Here is a 19,724-nt window from a genome sequence, read left to right on the forward strand (position 1 = left end):
CAGCAATAGCTGTTCGTGAAAATGTATAAATTTACTTCTAAGTAGAAAATATTGGCAATTCAATCGAAATAGAATTAAATGTGAAAATAGATTTTATTTTGCCAATAGTTTACAAAATTTTCATTTTGTTTATTTTGTGCACATTTTTAAATGAAATTTACGTTATGTTGTACAGATAAAAACTATTTTCGTGAGATCGAAATTTTTGTTAACGCAAAAATAACACCACATGTATTTAAAAGTGTCAGTGACTCTAACATTCTTAAAGTTAAAATAGTAACAGTTAATGAAAGTCCTACTATTGGACTAAGGCTTTTCCTTTCAGGAGAAGATTTGGAGCTTATTCCTTGTTGCTCCAATGCGGATCGGTGGATACACATGTGGCAAAATGTAAGTTAAATAAGACGCATGCAGCTTTTGTCACGATGTTTATTTCACCGCCGAGCTCGAAATGAATTACAAATACAAATTAAACCAAAAATTAAAAATTAAAATACCGTAGCACTTGTCTTTTTTGTCAGCGCTACTCTATTTTCTAAGAAGACAAAAGAAAAATAATCAATTTAGTAGCATAATCTAAATTGTATATATTTTCGAAAGACAATTCTATAATAGAAAAGACAAACAAGAAACTCAAATTCTTGAACTAAATACCTCATAGAATGTTGCGTGCGTTATTTTATTAAATAAATATATATATACATACGAACGCATACCAAGCGAACTGCGACCCACTTATGTCCAAACATTGCTAGATAATTTTATCACTGAATTAATTTTAATTAAATAACAGCCTTCTAATTTTACAAATTTTATAAATGTGAACGATGGTGTGTTTGAACATTTGTCAAAACGATAAAGCTTAACGAATTTAAATTAACAGAATAATTAGCTTATGTCGTGGAAATTGATACAGAAACTATTTTAACAAATTTTATTTGGACCTTCAAGTAAGTTTTTTTTATAGAATAGGAATGCGGACAAGCATATGGGCCATCTGATGGTAAGTGGTCACCAACGCCCATAGACATTGGCATTGTAAGAAATGTTAACCATCGCTTACATCATCAATGCGCCAACCTTGGGAACTACGATGTTATGTCCCTTGTGCCTGTAATTACACTGGCTCACTCACCCTTCAAACCGGAACACAACGTTCAAACGTACTGCTGTTTTGCGGTAGAATATCTGACGAGTGGGTGGTACCTACCCAGACGAGCTTGCACAAAGCTCTACCACCAGTGATAAGCTTATGTAAGTTTAAAATTATGATGATGATGTCTTAACCGATTTCTGCCATCGGGTTCGCCAGAATATCCATAAAAAAATAACCGTATCACTCAAAGGGTAGCCCCCGTATGCAGATCTTCGTTCCTAGAGGGATTTCAGAGTACAAAGAAACCCCTAACCCAAGCGACGCTTACGGTGGTTGGAGAAGATAGGTATAGCGACAACGTCTCTTCTTCGGCGGAGCAGGTTAGCGGCGGCACTCACTTAACGAACGGTACCATACTAGAATAACACTAACTAAATAAAAGTACAATTCAAAATAAAGATAAGCAATTCTTAAGTTCCTTATCTCAAAAATAATAAGAAAACTATTACAAATATTATAAATTATATTATTTAAGGACGTTTATATATAAATTACGCTTTAAATACGTCTATGCCAGAATATGAACATGAGATGTACAAATAAAATATGAAACAATGAAACCGAATACGCCGCTAAAAGCTTTTTCTAACTGACTATTTACGATAAAGAGAACATACCGCTGTGTCTGTCAGCATACAGAAACATGAACACAAGCTAAAAAACAAAGACAACACACAAACGCTACGCTTGTGTGTGCCTATGTAGGCACACACAAGCGCAGGCATTCACTTACACATATACAAGCATGTTACGAAAAAGCAAACGTTATTTCATAGTTAATCCAAATTAAATATTTTATTTTCTAAAAAAAATATAATACGATATATTTTTTATAAGTAGTATAGTAGTAACAGCCTGTTAATGTCCCACTGCTGGGCTAAGGCCTCCTCTCCCTTTTTGAGGAGAAGGTTTGGAGCTTATTCCACCACGCTGCTCCAATGCGGGTTGGTGGAAACACATGTGGCAGAATTTCGATGAAATTAGACACATGCAGGTTTCCTCACGATGTTTTCCTTCACCGAAAAGCACGAGATGAATTATAACAGAAATTAAGCACATGAAAATTCAGAGGTGCTTGCCCGGATTTGAACCCACGTTCATTGGTTAAGATTCACACGTTCTTACCACTGGGCCATCTCGACTTCATCAAGATTCTTTGAATATTTAATTATCTAAGAAAATTAACTATGATTTTAAAAAATCGAAAATTAAACATAAAATGTGATTTGATTGACTTTGATTGTGTGTCTTTCAATTATTTAATTAGATTCAAGGCTATCTTCAAAAAACATAGTGCGTTTGTAATCGTAATTACTGAAGCACCGTTCGGAAATCAAGTCTGAAGGAGCCGTAACAGTGTAAAATACCAGACTGAGGAAATAACGACCCATTTTGACGGCACCAGGCATACGAGTACGTCGTCTGAACGCATGTTTCTTATCAACCTGACCTACATTTAAATTGCATGTTATGTATCCAAGGTAACGTCATAAATCACTAAATATATGGTTATTACAATTAGTTGAAATAATTTTAGGCAAAGTTATTTTGTTTGAAAAACATAGCGTTGTTTAAAATATGTAATAAAAAAAAAATTGCAATTAAAATGTCCATTTTTTAAGAATGGGCTGTATATTTGTTTTAAGTTAAAAGTCGTTCGTTTTTGGTTACAAGTTAACTTTATGTTTGTCAATAATTCAAAGTATAATCATTGAATCGTATTAACTATCGATGCGAATCAATTCAATCAATCACGATTTTCTTTAATTTTTTTTCTTTGTGAATTCATATTTATTTTTTTAAAAACACGAAAATATTTTCAAACTTCTCGTATCGTTGTCGACATGTAATAACATAATATTAACACATTGATGATCAATCAATATCCTATAAAACGAGCTACTTTGTTATCCTATTTAAAAATATAAAAGTATATAATCAATATAGTTTTATTATTATACACTGCGCATAATGGAAATTTATAAGCATTAAGAAATTAAAATTAAATATACAATTAGAATAAAAAATAAATAAATAATAAAACAGGAATAAACAAATACAAATTTATAGAAAAAAACACGCCGTCCAAAAGATTGTCATGTGGCATTGTACCCAAGACGCTGGCAGTATTAGCCTCTGGACCGCTAGAAGCAGTCTCTGGGCTCTTAGGTCACCAGAAGTGTGGAATAGTTTCTTTGAAAGTCTTTTATACATTATTTAGTATCAAACCATGGACCTAATGTTTGAAAACACAGCCCCGAAAATTCATACTCGTTGCATAAAAGTGATTTGTTTTTTATATTATTATTATTTTATATATAATATTATTCACATTAATGACAAAATATAGAGATATATATTAGGTAATATACTATTTTGATAAATTCGTCGAAAACGTTTTGTTTATTTATTTCATTTAGCACTCAAGATTCGACTGTTACATATCGCAAACCCTCTTTCAGCAATGGGTAAGTATGGCAATTATCAAGTTGTATAACACGAACCAAACAATTTGATAGTGTTTACCTATAGGAAAATGTTGCTATAAACAATCTTAACTCACTAAAACTATGTAGAATATAAAAAAATATTTCTTCAAATGTTTCGTACGTTAATTAATAAAAAAAAGGTTTTATATATTTTTTTTTAGATATTAATAATAAAATATGTTTTACATAATACACCAATTCATTTCTATCTATCTATCGAAAAAAGATCTGTTTTTCAAAAAAATGTCTTAACAAAACCATTTCATATTTATATGGCAATAATTATTATATTATAAGTATAATTGATCTAAATATCAAATATTTTTAATTTTATTTATAAAGGTAATAAAAATCAAGATTATTTTACAAATTAATTAGTTTTTATCACATTTTTACAACAAATAGCAAAGATTTATTAACAGTTAAGTTTTTAATACGATTGTTAAAGATATTGTAAATTTTATTACTTGCTTTATACGAACAAACATGTAAACATACTTTATATTGAACAAGTTTCAAGCAAATCAATGCCATTTAAGCTGTTATGCGTACAATTTAGGAAACGAAAGCTATACTACAAGCGAATATCTCGACGAAACAAATAATTAAAACAGCAAATATTTTTTCTTTACAAACAAATTTCTAAGCGCGATAGTTATCAGGTCACTGACCGGGTAAGGTTAGCAATTGTTTCAAAAAAAATATTGACGTCTAGACAACCGAGGCTGAGTACATACGCGCGAGGTTTCAATGTATCCACATTATTCATTAATATCCACATTCCAATAGTCATCCTCCAAAAAATGCTCTTATTTCAACATTATCATTAACATTTCAGCTTGTAATGTCGATATAACTCGGGCATTCCAACGGCTCGTGTCATTTTGGCAAGCTGCCAACATACCAATTCCTCAGGGCTGCCACTAAACCTAACAAATCTATCTTCGAACAGGTACGTGTACTTATGTCTCATAATATAATTCTTTATTTAAACCACCAGTAAAAATTACTAATTATTAAGTAAATATAGTGTTTTTTTGAACGTGAACTATTATTGTTCTAATATAACAATCGAAATTAAAATTAACCACTGAATTTTCATGTGCTTAATTTGTGATTATAATTCATCTCGTGCTTGACGGTGAAGGAAAACATCGTGAGGAAACCTGCATGTGTCTAATTTCACTGAAATTCTGCCACATGTGTATTCCACCAACCCGCATTGGAGCAGCGTTGTGGAATAAGCTCCAAACTTTCTCCTTAAAAAGAGGTCCGAAGGCCTTTAGCCTAGCAGTGGGACATTCACAGGCTGTTACGGTACGGTAACAATCGAAAAAAATATTACTTTTGAGGTAACTGATCAATATCGTTGTTTTGTATATGTCCTTATGAATGACTAACTATGAAATTGAAAACTAACATTTTTTCAACATTTTCTTACAAAAACGTTACAATCATGGAAGGGATTTAGAAAGTCGTATTGTAAACAAAAAACCTGTTGAAAATGATGATTCTTATTTAAATAAAATGAGATGGCGTTTCAAAATTGTCATTAGTATTATAATACTTTAATAATTGTAGATGTTTATTTGAAAACGTCAACATTTAAAAAAAAAGTGAAACTGTAGAGCCGACGTCGGTGTCAGGAAGACAATTATAATATTATCGTTATCAGCTGCTGTTTTGTACAATATTAGAAATTAAAATGAATATTTTAGTTTTTCTAGCACAATCGCGTCACATATAAATGGCAGTCTCTTATATGAAAATATTCGGGAATGTCTCTACGACAGCCGGAATGAGCCGACCTAAGTGCTAGTTTATTATAAATAGAATGGTATCCAGCGAGGTATTCCGGCCACTTGGTGGACAGTTAAATTTCCATTATAAATGATCTGTATTTAATTTTATAGTACAATATGAAAACAAGAAGTAATTTAATTATGAAAATCAGAACTGTTAACTGGTTAATAACACAAGCAAAACACGAACTAATTTATCTAAATATTTGGATCTGGTCTAAATATCGTGACCTTTTTACAGACATTGATTTGCTTTGTTCTCTTGAACTCAATTTTTTTCGTTAATTAGTTACTTATACATGTTAGATTTGTGGATTTGTATTCGACTAGTTTCTGCCCGCGTGTTAGAGAGGGAGCAGGTATCCTATGTCCTTTTCGGTAGCCTTAATAACGTGTATGCCCAATTTCATGATGATCGGTTGAGATATTAAGACGTAAAAGCGTAACAAACATACAAACTGACTTTTGCTTTAATGAGGTTTTATTTAATTATCTAAAAAGTTCAGACAGTAAGAGTAAAGTAATTGTAAGAGGGCAAACGTGTGAAACTAGATAAAAAGGTCACCTTTACCCAGAAACATATAGAGACGAGCATATGGGCCACCTGATGGTAATTGATCACCAACGCCCTTAGACATTGGCATTGTAGGAAATGTATGCAAATTTTAATGTATGTATGTAATGCATCGCTTACATCACCAATCCGCCACCCACCTTGGGAACGAAGATATTATGTCCCTTGTGCCTGTAATTACACTGGCTCACTCACCCTTTAAACCGAAACACAACAATACCAAGCACTGCTGTTTTGCGATAGAATATCTGATGAGGGGGTGATACCTACCCAGACGAGCTTGCACAAAGCTCTACCACCAGTATATATAAATGGATACTAGAATAATATTTATTTATATTACGTTTTTTTTTTTAAATCTTAATAAAGTAATCCTTTACTTAAAATACTTAGAGTATCTAGTGCGAGTTATTTTTTACTCATTTGATAACGTTCTCGTTAAATGCGATTTTTATGGTATGAAAACAATAGTCTAGTGAAAATATTTGAAATTCCATACAAATCGCAGTGGACAACGCTATCGAATTAAAGAAAACAGGCAGTCATAGGGACTGCTGTTAGAAGTGAAAACTTGAAACTGTTAAATATATTTGTCCAGTTTTCACATCTAATGGTACTTCAAGCAATAATTCTATCCCTTTTTATTATTCAGATTATATTCATCAAAATACACAGTATGTCGGTATAAACTCGGTACAAATTATTAATCCAGCTTAATATAAATAAATAATAGTTAAAATACACTTGTATTATTTTTATATACTTTTTAGTATTTACATAAATTTCAATAATCATTGTCCTCATTAATTTCCAGTCTAGAAAGGATACGATGGCATTAGCGTCTCGGTGACGGGAAGCCATGAGTCTATCCCCTATGATAAACCAGCGCAATGTTCCTAAAAAAGTTTTCACTTCAAAAAGACTCGCAAGGCACACAGTTTTATATATGAAGCTGAATTACGATTAACTATTCTAAAGGTCGTTGTCATAAAATGGGATGTAAATAGCTAAGAACGTTTGCAAAATGGAGGTCATGATATTTCGATTGCGTACTTCAGTTTAAATCTAATGCGACCAGAATTTTCAAAATATAATAATGAAATGGATGATTCATTCAAGGCCGATTTCATTGAAATAAATTCATCTATTATATTATTTTTTTAGGTCGATTTTTTGTGTCATACTTATGTTCATATCATCGTTCTGATTTTTTTTTACATCTTTAATTCTAGAGACAAATGTCATATTAATCACATTTTTAGACGTTTACTTTTTTTTTAAATAAAGAACAAACGCTGGTGATTATTTTATATTATAGAGACGATATTAGTTTTGTAGGATGTTCTCCTGACCGATTTCGGCGATTCACAAGAGAGACTAAACAACTGCAAAGACACAATATACGAATCATTTTAATAATAACCCATAGTGAGTTCTAATAAAATAAACGAAAAACCAAAATTTTTAATTAGTGCTACTTATAATATTATATCTTAGTAAATTAGCTTAACAGTTTGTAATCTATGTATCAACATAAAATCTTTATATAAGTATATAATAAACATACTCTCATAATCTGAAAGGATGAAATCCGATACGACCGAAATGAGCTTAGGAATACAACTAACGTCTACGGCGACGGTATTGTAAATACTTCATAATTTCTAGACTCCGTACTTCTAAGAATTTCTCGACTGAAAAATCTAACAAACAAACACAACCTGAGAAACAGGGGTTTGTATACAGGATTTGCGCCCTTGTAGCGATCCACCAGAACAATATATATATAATAGAATTAGATTATATATATATATATATATAATAGAATTAGATTATATATATATATATATATATATATATAATCTAATTCTATTTTTTTTATACTTATATAATTTTATGTAACTTAAAAAGTACCTATAACGAAAGGATAACTGCAACGTATTTGATATCTGTGTTTATGTATGTACGTATAAGTGTGACAAGTGTGTGAATTAAGTAACATCTCACATAATTTTCAGAAAGATTATTATTCAGATTATTATATCTTTCTCTGCCCAAAAGTTTTAATTATTGTTAATTTCGAGTATCGGAGTGCAATGATTAATATATAAATAAATAACCTTTTTTAAACATCAATTATCACCTATTATTATATAATAAATATAAAGAAGTCCTCTCATTACGTTTAAATTAAAAACAATTGATATATAGTTAACACATACTTTGTATAATCCGACAAATAATATAATCTTTTTGGAACTTGAATTGAATGAATATAATTATTTCCGTAAATATTGAAGTTGTTCTAATTAATTGGCATTGGCTTCAAAAAATCTGTCAAAATTGCATTCCTCAAAACTTAAACGCATTATCAGATGATATAAGCGATATGCATGGTATTAATAGTCTCCTATAGCCAAATAGACATAATTTGATAGACATAGTCTACAGTATCATGAATTGCATTACTTGCAGTCTTAACCCGTTGAATAAGAGCCATTATATGACAAGAAGTTCGACTACTCGCAATCCATTACAATCGACACATAAATTTTATTATTTTATATAAATCATGGGCGTATGTCCAACCTGTTTGTCATCACTCTAGCGCGAAATTTATGTTGGAGTGTTCTGAACGGAATTTTTTTTCTAATTCTCTCATCGTGTCTAGCTCATATAACTATTCATGATATTGAAAGATACCACCCGCTTGTGCCAAAAAAACCAACTCAAGAGCTAAAGAAATTTGAGAATCTGGTTGCTTCCGGATGAAAATCGGAAAGGCACCAAACAGTATATTGCTATTGGTAAGAAATTCAACCGAATGTTTACTTGAATGTTAATAAGAATCATTTTATTAAATTCGTAGAAAGATATACAAAAAATCATCTAAAACGATCTGTTAATGTCGTCTTGGTGGTAGGACTTTCCGTCAGAGTCGGTACCACCCACTTATCAGATATTCTACCGCTAAGCAGTAACGCTAAGTAATACATAGTATTGTTGCGTTACTGTTTGAAAGGTAAGTGAGCCAGTGTAACTACAGGCAGAAGGGACATAACAACTTCGTTCCCAGGTTAGTGGCGTATTGGCGAAGTTAAGAATGGTTAATATTTCTTACATCGCCAACATCTATGGGCGGCAGTGACTCCTTAACATCAGTCGGCCCATTTGCCCGTCCGCCTACAAATACCATAAAATAAAACTAGACTCGTAACTCAATCTTTTGAAAGACTTTGCTAATAAACCACCGTAAACGTTTATGTAATGCTTATAAATTCGTTATATATTTAGATATTGCTCAAAACTAAGTCATATTAAATAAGTCGCCACTCATTGAACTACTCGGCGTTCTAAATATGTTAAAAATTATTTTTTCAATATTACAATAACTACGAAATACTAAAGACAAAAACCATTGTATATATTGATGAGTAAGTATAACAAATGAGAACGATCATACCTTATTAAAAATCACATGACAATGTTGATATTTAAAGTTGTGTATTTTTTTATGATAACAGAAGGTCAAACGCTTGGGTATAATCCAAATTCATTTGAGTACCTTCGTCAAGGTGATAGCAGTAATTGCCAAGAAACAGTTCCTGTTTGTAAATAAGTTGCGCACAATCATTTCATTTTGCAATTTAAATATAGAATAGGTAAATTAAAAAATTAAAACAAAACACAAACACTATAATCTTAACATTTTTTGTTACGTACGTACGTACTTAAGATACCTTTTTTAAAGTCCCTCATGACCACGCAAATGTAAAAAGATCTTGCCAATTCTAATTTTAGTGGACGATGAAGGTAATTAACATAAACATTGAACTTGAGTACAGATTTCTGCCAAATTTTGACCACCTGCAGTCATTAGGCATTTGGCAAAAATATATTAAGCTTTAGCCAAAATATGAGTATTTATATCTTAAGACCAAACATAAAAACATAATGTCGATGACCTACCCGCTAATTGTCAAATGATAGTAACTACAATCATATTAAAATTAGAGTGATCCTAATTAAAACTTGACGTACAAAAATAATTATATAATTCTATCATATCTGAGTTTTAAAAAAATAATGCGATGCAATGGTATACATAACACCTAGCAATTAAATACACTAGTTCGACCCTGAACCCTCGGATAAGTTCCCTGTGACAAATTTTGCACAAAATATCAAAAAATATTGGTAACATATTACCATAACAGCCTGTGAATGTCCCACTGCTGGGCTAAAGGCCTCCTCTCCTCTTTTTGAGGAGAAGGTTTGGAGCTTATTCCACCACGCTGCTCCAATGCGGGTTGGTAGAATTCACATGTGGCAGAACTTCAGTGAAATTAGACACATGCTGGTTTCCTCACGATATTTTCCTTCACCGTAAAGCACGAGATGAATTATAATCACAAATTAAGCACATGAAAATTCAGTGGTGCTTGCCCGGGTTTGAACCCACGATCATCGCTTAAGATTCACGCGTTCTTACCACAGGGCCATCTCGGCTATACATACATATTACTAACAACTTAAAAATGTCAATTAACAGTATTGAATCGAATTGTTAAAAACTCGAGCAATATGAAACAGTAAAGAAAACTTTAACATCAATAAAGGAACTGCTTCAATTCGTTTAAACATTAGTTAATTCTATGCAGGAAATAATAAATGAAAATGAAAAATAATCAATTCATTGAGTAAAGAATTTCAATTACCGCCATAATGCAGGTCTATTTTAGTTTTTGTTACATCACAACCAGGAAACGAACGCGTATTGTCTATTCAATTATACACATTCGTATCAACATATGTCGGCCGACTAGAAGAACTCGGATGTATTTTAGTTCAGCCGCTCAATGCCACGAGGCCAACAACATCTCTTCTCTTTAATGAAAATAGTCATTACGCACTATTCGCAATTGCTTAATATGAACTCTTAATGTTTTTTTAGTCCAAGGCAAATACTGAAGATGGAGTTCATCAGGGGTGTGTATTTAGTCAAACATTTTTATTCATGCTTTATAATCAAAAGATAATTTAATCAGTCAACATAATGAAACAAGATAGTTTTTAATTGAAATATGTTTATTTGGTCCCATATCCATTAAAATTATAACTAACATTTTTCATTATCACAATACTAAAAAACACCTATAAACTTAAAAAGATGAGCTATGTACTTAAAACATTCGTAATATAATAAAGGCTGTAATTCTTTTATTTCATTTCCATTTTCTTTAATGAAAGCTAAAAATTTAGATATTTTAAATACATGCGATAAGAAACAAATCGTTAGCTTTATGAATTATAATCACAATTATTTACTTAATCCAATTATTTTGACGTAACAAAAATTCAGTTCTCTATTTTAATTTTTTTCAAATAATACGAGAAACTAATTTTTTACGACGATTACCTTAAGCTAGATCATTCATATCTCAGTCTTAATCAGCATATCATAACACATATATTTTTAAATCATTACCATACCCGAACAATCTTTTAAAACAATCACGTGCCTAATTTTTAAATTAGTTCAATGTTCTTTTCTTACGAATGGTTAAAAGGTTGTCTTGAATTTAAAATATGATGCATATCTTTCGAAATTTTTTGAGATCCCTCTTAATATAAATTATTTTAATCGGAGCAAATCTTTGCATTTAAATATAACTATTTAATTTTAATATTAAATCTTACTTAACATTTTAATAATCATCTCATTTCATTTTTCTATTGGACCATATCGTTGCCTAAACCACGTCATTCCGCTGTAGTCTGCTTCATATACATCAGGAATCTCTTTATCAATAGCTTCGCAATAAACCATTTTAACTGACGCTTCACCAAAAAGTCGTTCTTCGAATTTGATTAGTTGTTTGAAGAAACCTGTGTTCGGTCGAATTTGTGGTCTGAAAAAATATTCCAAAATTAATTTACTTTATTTCTTAGTTGTTTTTATTTAATCAACCATAATATATAAACAACGCATTATAACACTTAATTTATGGAATCACGCCAATCAATATTTTTTAAAGCGAGACAGACTGTTATAATATGTAATTATATTAAAAGCTACTTTCATTTAAAATGTATGTAAAAGAAGATTCACAAGAGATTTTTGGGATACAATTGTAATTAGGCTTATAAATATAATGGAACCCTTGCTATATTTTTTTACACCTGAATCGCATTACACATAAGTAAGTTACTTACCGTCTAAGCTTCATGTGATGATAAGCTTCGCACAAAGTCATCTTGTGCCATTTGACAAGGTAAGCTAAACAGAGTGTGACAGATCGTGAAACGCCAGCCACACAATGTACCAACACCACTTCGTTTCTTGTTACGACCTGCATTAAAAATACTATTAGCGTAAATCATTTAAAAGTCATTAGCGTTTTAAAAAGTGACTCATATATTCATGTTATATACACAATAATTGTTTATGATTTTGTTATATTTTATTCTTATAGTATTCAATTCAAATTTATTTCTTAACTCATTAACAACAAAAATTAGTATTTGTACCAATATGACTGTAATTTAAAAAATATACTCATCAATTACCTCATTTATAAGGTCAGCGACACGTTCCATAAATGGATACATATCAGAGCTTGGGGTATCAAGCAGTGGTATGTACTGTCTTGGAACATAATCTTCTGGTGGAGGTGGTAGCTCAGGAGCAGCATTTATTACAAGTCCTGGTCGTAACGCTTTCACAGCTCCAGGCAAAGCATGGGCACCGCATATATATACAGAGTTGATGACACGTGATACTCCGAGAGGGCAGCCTCTGTTGACAACACATTATTATTTGATGAATTATGTATAACAATAAATGCAATTACAAAGAATAAATTCACAGCTGCGAAAAATATATATATATATATAAAGAAAATATCTAAAAAATATTTCGTATGTTATAGGAATGCGATTGGAGGTGTCCTGAAAAAACGTCAACAATCCGGCGCGTAAACAGCATACCACGCTGTTGTGTCATTCTGGCGGGCAGCCAGCACGTCTGACCTAGCGCGAACTTGCGTACTCCGCGTAATTTCAGGTTTGGAAGTAAAAATTAATGCCTTCTAAATATTTTTAAAATGTCTTAATAAAATATTTTAACTAAAATTTAACGTTACCAAACAAGCAATAAATAATAAAATTTGTATGCTACTGCTATTGTGTACATTATAGGAAGATATGCCGTAAAATTAAAAAGTTAAAAGTATGTAAAAGTTAAATCATTTATAATAAAAATAAAATAAACCTAATAAAATTCTTGAAAATTCATTCGAGTGAATAAGTAGGTAATAAAAATTTCTTTATAAATCCACCTGTTGACTATTTATTTTGTTTCATTATGTGCTTCTTTATTATCACCAACCTATTTAACTCCTCCTTCGTTAATTTCGCTTCTGTAACATCAACTCTTGGTTCATTTTCATTCCCAACACATGCAACTTTATCTTCTGCTGTCAAGACCTTCATTTTCTCCAAAACAATGAACACTGTATCGAAATCAATATCACTTCACTGATAGTTTTTTTACCACTTCACTGATCGGAAGTTTTTAATTATCGTAAATCAATCAAAAACAATATTCATAAAAACATAAAATATAATAATTTCATTGATGACAATGGCAATTCTTTAAATATTTCTTTATCTCGTACGTACGTATCTAATACGCGGCTTAATATTGGGAAGATGCGTGCGCACGCGTCGGTGGCTACAACGTGCACTGAAACGCCAGCGCGCGCTTGTTCACCTGTAATTTCTCAGCGCCCGCGCCTGCAATATCCGGCATTCCAGGGCTATTCTCGAACAACGGTGACTTATTTTGTTTACAATACGAAAATTACTGTTTTTGGTCCCTGGACGAAGGTTCATGTGTTTATTCTTGGTATCCCGTAGTAAAAATAAAAATAATACAATGTATGGAATAAAAATGTTATCCACAAACCACGATATGTTCATGAACTTGAAATAAATCTTGTGATAAGTGTTTATTCGATATTTTTGTCAACTTAAAAAGGCAGGTTTAAGCAGTATATGTAATGCTAGAAAGCAGTTAAGAACACTTATAAGATATACATAAGTATATACATATGTATATAGTATGTTTTGTAGAATTTTAGTAATTCAGGTTAGATTTTAAAGTCGTAATAGCTCATTGATACAGTCTACCCGGGTGATTAAGTAATTTGTAAATCGCATAGCCAATGCGCCACCAACCTTGGGAACTAAGATTTTATGTCCCTTGTACCTGTAATTACACTGGCTCACTCACCCTTCAAACCGGAACACAACAATACCAAGTACTGCTGTTTTGCGGTAGAATATCTGATGAGTGGGTGATACTTACCCATACGAGCTTTCACAAAGCCGGTTAGTCTGCCTCTAAGGCCTTCAAATCCTAAGGGTTCTCGGGATACAGAAAGTAGAAACCTCCTAGCCCCCGCGACGGAATGTACTGTTCCGCAATTTATGTAAGCATTTTAGAATATATATTTTAAGCAGTAATCCGTTAAAAAATCGGTATTATTTATGATTTTCTTTGTTTTATTCCCCATAATAAAGTCAAAATACGCGATACATATACATGCATAGCGTAAAAAACCGAATGCGTCACCGAAGTCTATACAAAACTAGGCTGACATGGACAAGTGTGTTTTACTATGAGATGTAGTTTTTAATTTTTTTTTAAAGAAGGACCTATTATTGTCTAATCGAATGAAATGATGATGAATTATTTAGTGGTTTTTGTGTCATTACTCCTGACACTTTTTACATAGCAAATGTATGTTCTAATGCTTAAGATATTAATTTTACAGGCGTTGACTGAGCTACAAGAAACCACCAACACAAACAGAAACTAACATCCCAATGTATAATTTTCTACAGACGTCAGACAGTTCCATTAATTCTTACTTGGGTGTTTAAGGTTTAGTCTTTTAATATCAGGATGGTATAACAGAAGGCGCAATGTCTGTTTATTAATTTCTTGTAAGATGCAGTCGCCAGTCACATTGTCGCATAAGAGATGGGTAAAAATGTTGACGACGACTTAGGTAAAGGGTAAAGAACCACTCCGTTCAGTAACAAGCCTCGTATCTGCGTTTGACTCATGTACAAATGTCTATCCCTCCCCTACCAAAAAAAACTATCATGAAACTGTGAGATGTTAAGTTTCCAACCAGACAAACATTTACACGCTCAAGGATACGCACACAATTTTCACACACACCACATTGACATATGTGATTGACGCAATACATGAACGCATGCAATTGGTAGCTGTTCAAGCATTACATATTATTTTTGCATTTGTTTCTTTAATTATTAATTTTTTTTTTTTAATTATTATAGGTTGCTCTGAAACAATGATTCGCTAAGAGGTTCGCGTCGATATATGCAACACCGTCTTTACGTGCGCAGAATTATAGTTTAAAAAATTGTTGTATATTTGAATACTTCCTGAATAAATTTTATATATCTTTTCATTCCTCGCCCAAATAGTCGCATGCGATATTGTATGACCTTTTGTCTTCCTACCTCTAAAACAAATGTACTTAGCCACTCGCCTTCATACCGCATGTGTTTCTCTTATAATATTATTCGTTTTAATTATGATATTTTTACCGACAGTTCTATAGCCTCATTGAAAAAAAGTTTAAAAAAACTGTTTCGATAGATTAAATTATTTAGCTATTAAAAAAACTTATAAGCTTAGGTCTTTGTTGCTGTCACAGACTAGACGCTTTTTTTGCACTTAATCAAAAACGCATGTCGTGTCTACATCAAGAGAAATGTAATCATTTAAATTTTTTGATTGTCATTTTGTTTTGTAGACCTATGAACATAAAATAAAAAAAAGTCACGAGAAGGACCTACTAGTATTATTCTTTAAAAAATCTATTTAAAATTACCTATATTTCTTTTTTGACGCCAAGAACTTCCCGAAAATCCGATGATTCGAAACCCCATCGTACTCCTACCGTGTTCTTACATCGGCCTAGCTCGCCTGAGAGAACAGAGAGAGTTAATTTCCAATACCTCGACCTGATCTAGTTAAAAGGGTGAGTGAGCCAATGTATTTTTAGGCACATGAAAGAGAACATCTCAGCTTCCATATTATGTGATACAATGATGACGTAAATCGTGGCTATGGTTTCTTGTTGGAATAGTATAATCTACGTAAAGCCATTTTTAAGGCAAAATATAAAAAATAGTACCCGCAAAAGTTATATTTTATGTATGAATATTAAAAGTTATATTTATATTTTTATCCGTGCAGTGACGGAGAAAGAATACATTTCACTGCCCCTCTCTTTCCCATGGGTGTCGTAAGAGGCGACTAAGGGATATCTGAGCGACCATCTGCTCATCTGGTGGTAGGATGCTAACATCCGCCTGGCTTGTTACCACCGTACGCATGGTGAAAAACTCGTGAAGTGGCTTGCAGCCGCGTTTCGAGGTCAGCCAGCGTACAGCCAGAGCCCGAGCGAGTGTTGCCGCGATGGGTGTTGGTCCAATTGGAGACGGCTGTTGAACCAATGCCGGGGGAAACTGTATTGACCTGCCGGTCAGGGAGACCCGAAGAAACGGCTGTTCCGCTGGCCGCCCGTGGCATAGTACAGGGGCCCGAGCGTGCCTAACCAGCTTGTGAGGCTGCCCCACCAGGCCACGCATAATCTCGGGGTGGACCGTCGTGCCGGTTGGTGACCGGTAGGTGGGGTCCCGGCGGCCACTTCCGGGGGGGTTCGGGGGCCCTTCCGTCCGGCGGGTCAGTGTATTTTTCCTTTTGGCAACCACTTGGGGAAACACGCCTCCACACTTTGCCCATCCCTATCGTGGCAATACATCGCTCGCTTCACGTCTCTTTTCCATTTCATTTTTCCCAAATGGCGCAACAAAAAAGAAATAACGGTCGTACAGCGGTGCACACCCCCACCATACCCTCGCTGTTTGAGGTCGAGTTCTCTAACATCCGAGGACTCCACACTAACCTCAACGCTGTCCACCACCATCTCGAGACAACACGGCCAGCAATGTTGTTTCTCACGGAGACACAAATACTCCGTCCTGCCGATACCGGCTACCTTAATTATCCCGGCTACACGCTTGAAGAATCCTTCAAAGCGAAAGCCGGAGTATGCTTGTTCGTCAGGACGGATGTTTGCTGTCACCGACTGCGCTGCTTCTCCATGTTGGTGATACGTGTGGACCTGGTTCGTCAGAGCCGAGTCTACGTGTGCCTCTACAGATCCCACAATGGTGACTTGGAGACAAGCCGATTATTTGACCATCTTAGTCGGGTGGCAGATGCTGCGCAAGAGCAATTTCCTAACGCGGAATTGGTGTTTTTGGGGGATTTTAATGCTCACCACGAATCCTGGTTGAAATCCCTTAAAACTGACCATGCTGGAAGGACTGCTCATGCTTTTGCTCTCACACATGACTTGACCCAACTGGTTGATCAGCCCACCAGGATCCCAGACATTGATGGGCAAGCACCTTCTCTACTGGACCTTCTGCTGACTTCTCACCCGGTGGAATATCAGGTTGTGGTTCAGGCTCCTCTTGGCTCTTCGGATCACAGCCTTATTTCTACCAGAGTGCCACAGGCGAAGCTGCCGCCACTAGCGGTATGCAAACGTCGCGTTTGGCACTATAAGTCGGCGGATTGGGACGGTATGCGCGATTACTATGCGTCGGTCCCTTGGAAGGAACGTTGCTTCAGTGGGAATGACCCGACAGCTAGTGCCGCTGCTGTTGCTGGCGAGATCATGCTGGGAATGGAATACTACATTCCTAGCTCAGATCTCGTCAGTAGAAGTACGCGTAACCGTTGGTCCACTCGTGAATGTGCCGATGCTGTATCATCTAAGCAGGTGGCATATCGCAAGTGGATCAACGGCTGTTTTAGCGGGGCATCTAACATTGACTCACTGAAAGCAAACTATAATAAAAATTCCAAGTACTGTAGAAAGGCATACACGAGAGCGGATGCACAGCGCATTGTACAGATTGGTCATGACCTTGTTTCGCATCCTAGGGGCTCCCGTAGCTTCTGGCGTCTGACCAAGTCTGTGCAAAATAATTTCTGCCAACCTTCGCTGCCACCGCTCAGAAATCCGGACGGATCGCTAGCTCACAGTCCGCAAGAGCAAGCTGATCTCCTGGCTAAACTCTTTGCCGACAATTCCGTCATCGATGATTGTAGTGCACTGCCACCTACAATACCTGCATGTGGCCATACGATGCCTGACATTAAAATCAGGCAACGTGATGTGTGTGCGGAGCTGCAATCACTTGATGTACGGAAAGCTAGCGGTCCCGATGGAATACCAGCCATAGTGCTGAAGAAGTGCGCAGCGGAGCTGTCTCCTGTGTTAACGCGCCGGTTCCAACTTTCTCTCTCTTCGGGAAGTGTGCCGGAGGCTTGGAGAAGAGCTAATGTGCAAGCGGTTCCCAAAAAAGCGGATCGGTCTGACCCGGCAAATTATCGGCCAATAGCTATCACCTCAGTACTTTGTAAGGTGATGGAACGGATTTTAAACAACCAACTGATCCATTACCTAGAAGATCACTGTCTGATTAATGATCGTCAGTACGGGTTTCGACCAAAACGGTCCACAGGTGATCTTCTAGCGTACGTAACACACCTCTGGGGTGAAGCTATCGACAAGCATGGAGAATCGTTGGCTGTCAGCCTCGATATCTCCAAGGCTTTCGACAGGGTCTGGCACAGAAGTCTTCTCTCCAAGCTACCGGCATATGGCCTGGCTGCTCAGCTATGCACCTGGATTGCCAGCTTCTTACACAAGCGTAGCCTTCGTGTTTTAGTAGATGGTTGCGCTTCACAATTCTATGTAGTGAATGCTGGGGTCCCCCAGGGATCTGTGCTATCTCCCACACTCTTTCTTTTGCATATCAATGATATGCTCTCCCTTGGGAACATACATTGCTATGCAGATGATAGTACAGTGCATGGTGGATACCACGGACGCGCAGTGGCTGGGCGGGCGGAAACTGAGGAGAGGCGGGAGAATCTTGTCATTGAACTCGATAGGACGTTAGAGCTCATCGCCAAATGGGGCTCTGATAATCTTGTTGAGTTTAATGCCAAGAAAACACAGGTATGCGCTCTCACGGCGAAAAAGTCAACATTTTCCCCTCTTCCCTCCCTCTGTGGTACTCCGCTGGTGATGCAAAGCAAAATCGCCATGCTGGGGATTGACGTTCGCTGCGACCTTAGTCCAAGGGATTACATCGAGGCTGTTATAAAAACAGCTTCACGGAAACTCGGAGTTCTGAACAAGGTGCGGCGCTTTTTCACGCCACAACAACTGTGCCTGCTGTACAAAACACAGGTACGGTCTTGCGTGGAATATTGCTCGCACCTTTGGGATGGCTCCGCTAAGTACCTACTTGAGGCCTTGGACCGGTTGCAGCGACGTGCCGTACGCATTATTGGCGACGTAAAGGTCACAAACACCCTTTAACCTTTACAATTGCGTCGTGAGATAGCAGCACTGAGCGCTTTCTATCGACTGTATCACGGCGAGTGCTCTGAGGAATTATTCTCTCTAATTCCTGCTTCCCCCTTCCTTCTTAAGTCCACGCGAGCTGGTTCTCGATATCACCGCCTAACTGTGACATCAATTCCATCGCGAACAAAGAAATTTGGCAAC

At 35.2% G+C, this 19,724-nt stretch overlaps 1 protein-coding gene across 1 annotated transcript; it reads right to left on the bottom strand.

Annotated features, from left to right (window-relative positions):
* Positions 1 to 11,144: 11,144 nt before the first annotated feature.
* LOC126768567 (dual specificity protein phosphatase 14) lies at positions 11,145 to 13,769 on the bottom strand. Its single transcript, XM_050486755.1, has 4 exons — positions 13,412 to 13,769; positions 12,592 to 12,820; positions 12,238 to 12,374; positions 11,145 to 11,933 (listed from the first exon to the last, which is right to left on the bottom strand). The coding sequence occupies exons 1-4, from the start codon at positions 13,513 to 13,515 to the stop codon at positions 11,747 to 11,749; spliced, it is 657 nt and encodes a 218-aa protein (XP_050342712.1). The 5' UTR covers positions 13,516 to 13,769; the 3' UTR covers positions 11,145 to 11,746.
* Between the last annotated feature and the right edge of the window lie 5,955 nt (positions 13,770 to 19,724).

Source organism: Nymphalis io, chromosome 5 (assembly GCF_905147045.1).
Source record: "Nymphalis io chromosome 5, ilAglIoxx1.1, whole genome shotgun sequence".
Taxonomy (NCBI): domain Eukaryota; kingdom Metazoa; phylum Arthropoda; class Insecta; order Lepidoptera; family Nymphalidae; genus Nymphalis; species Nymphalis io.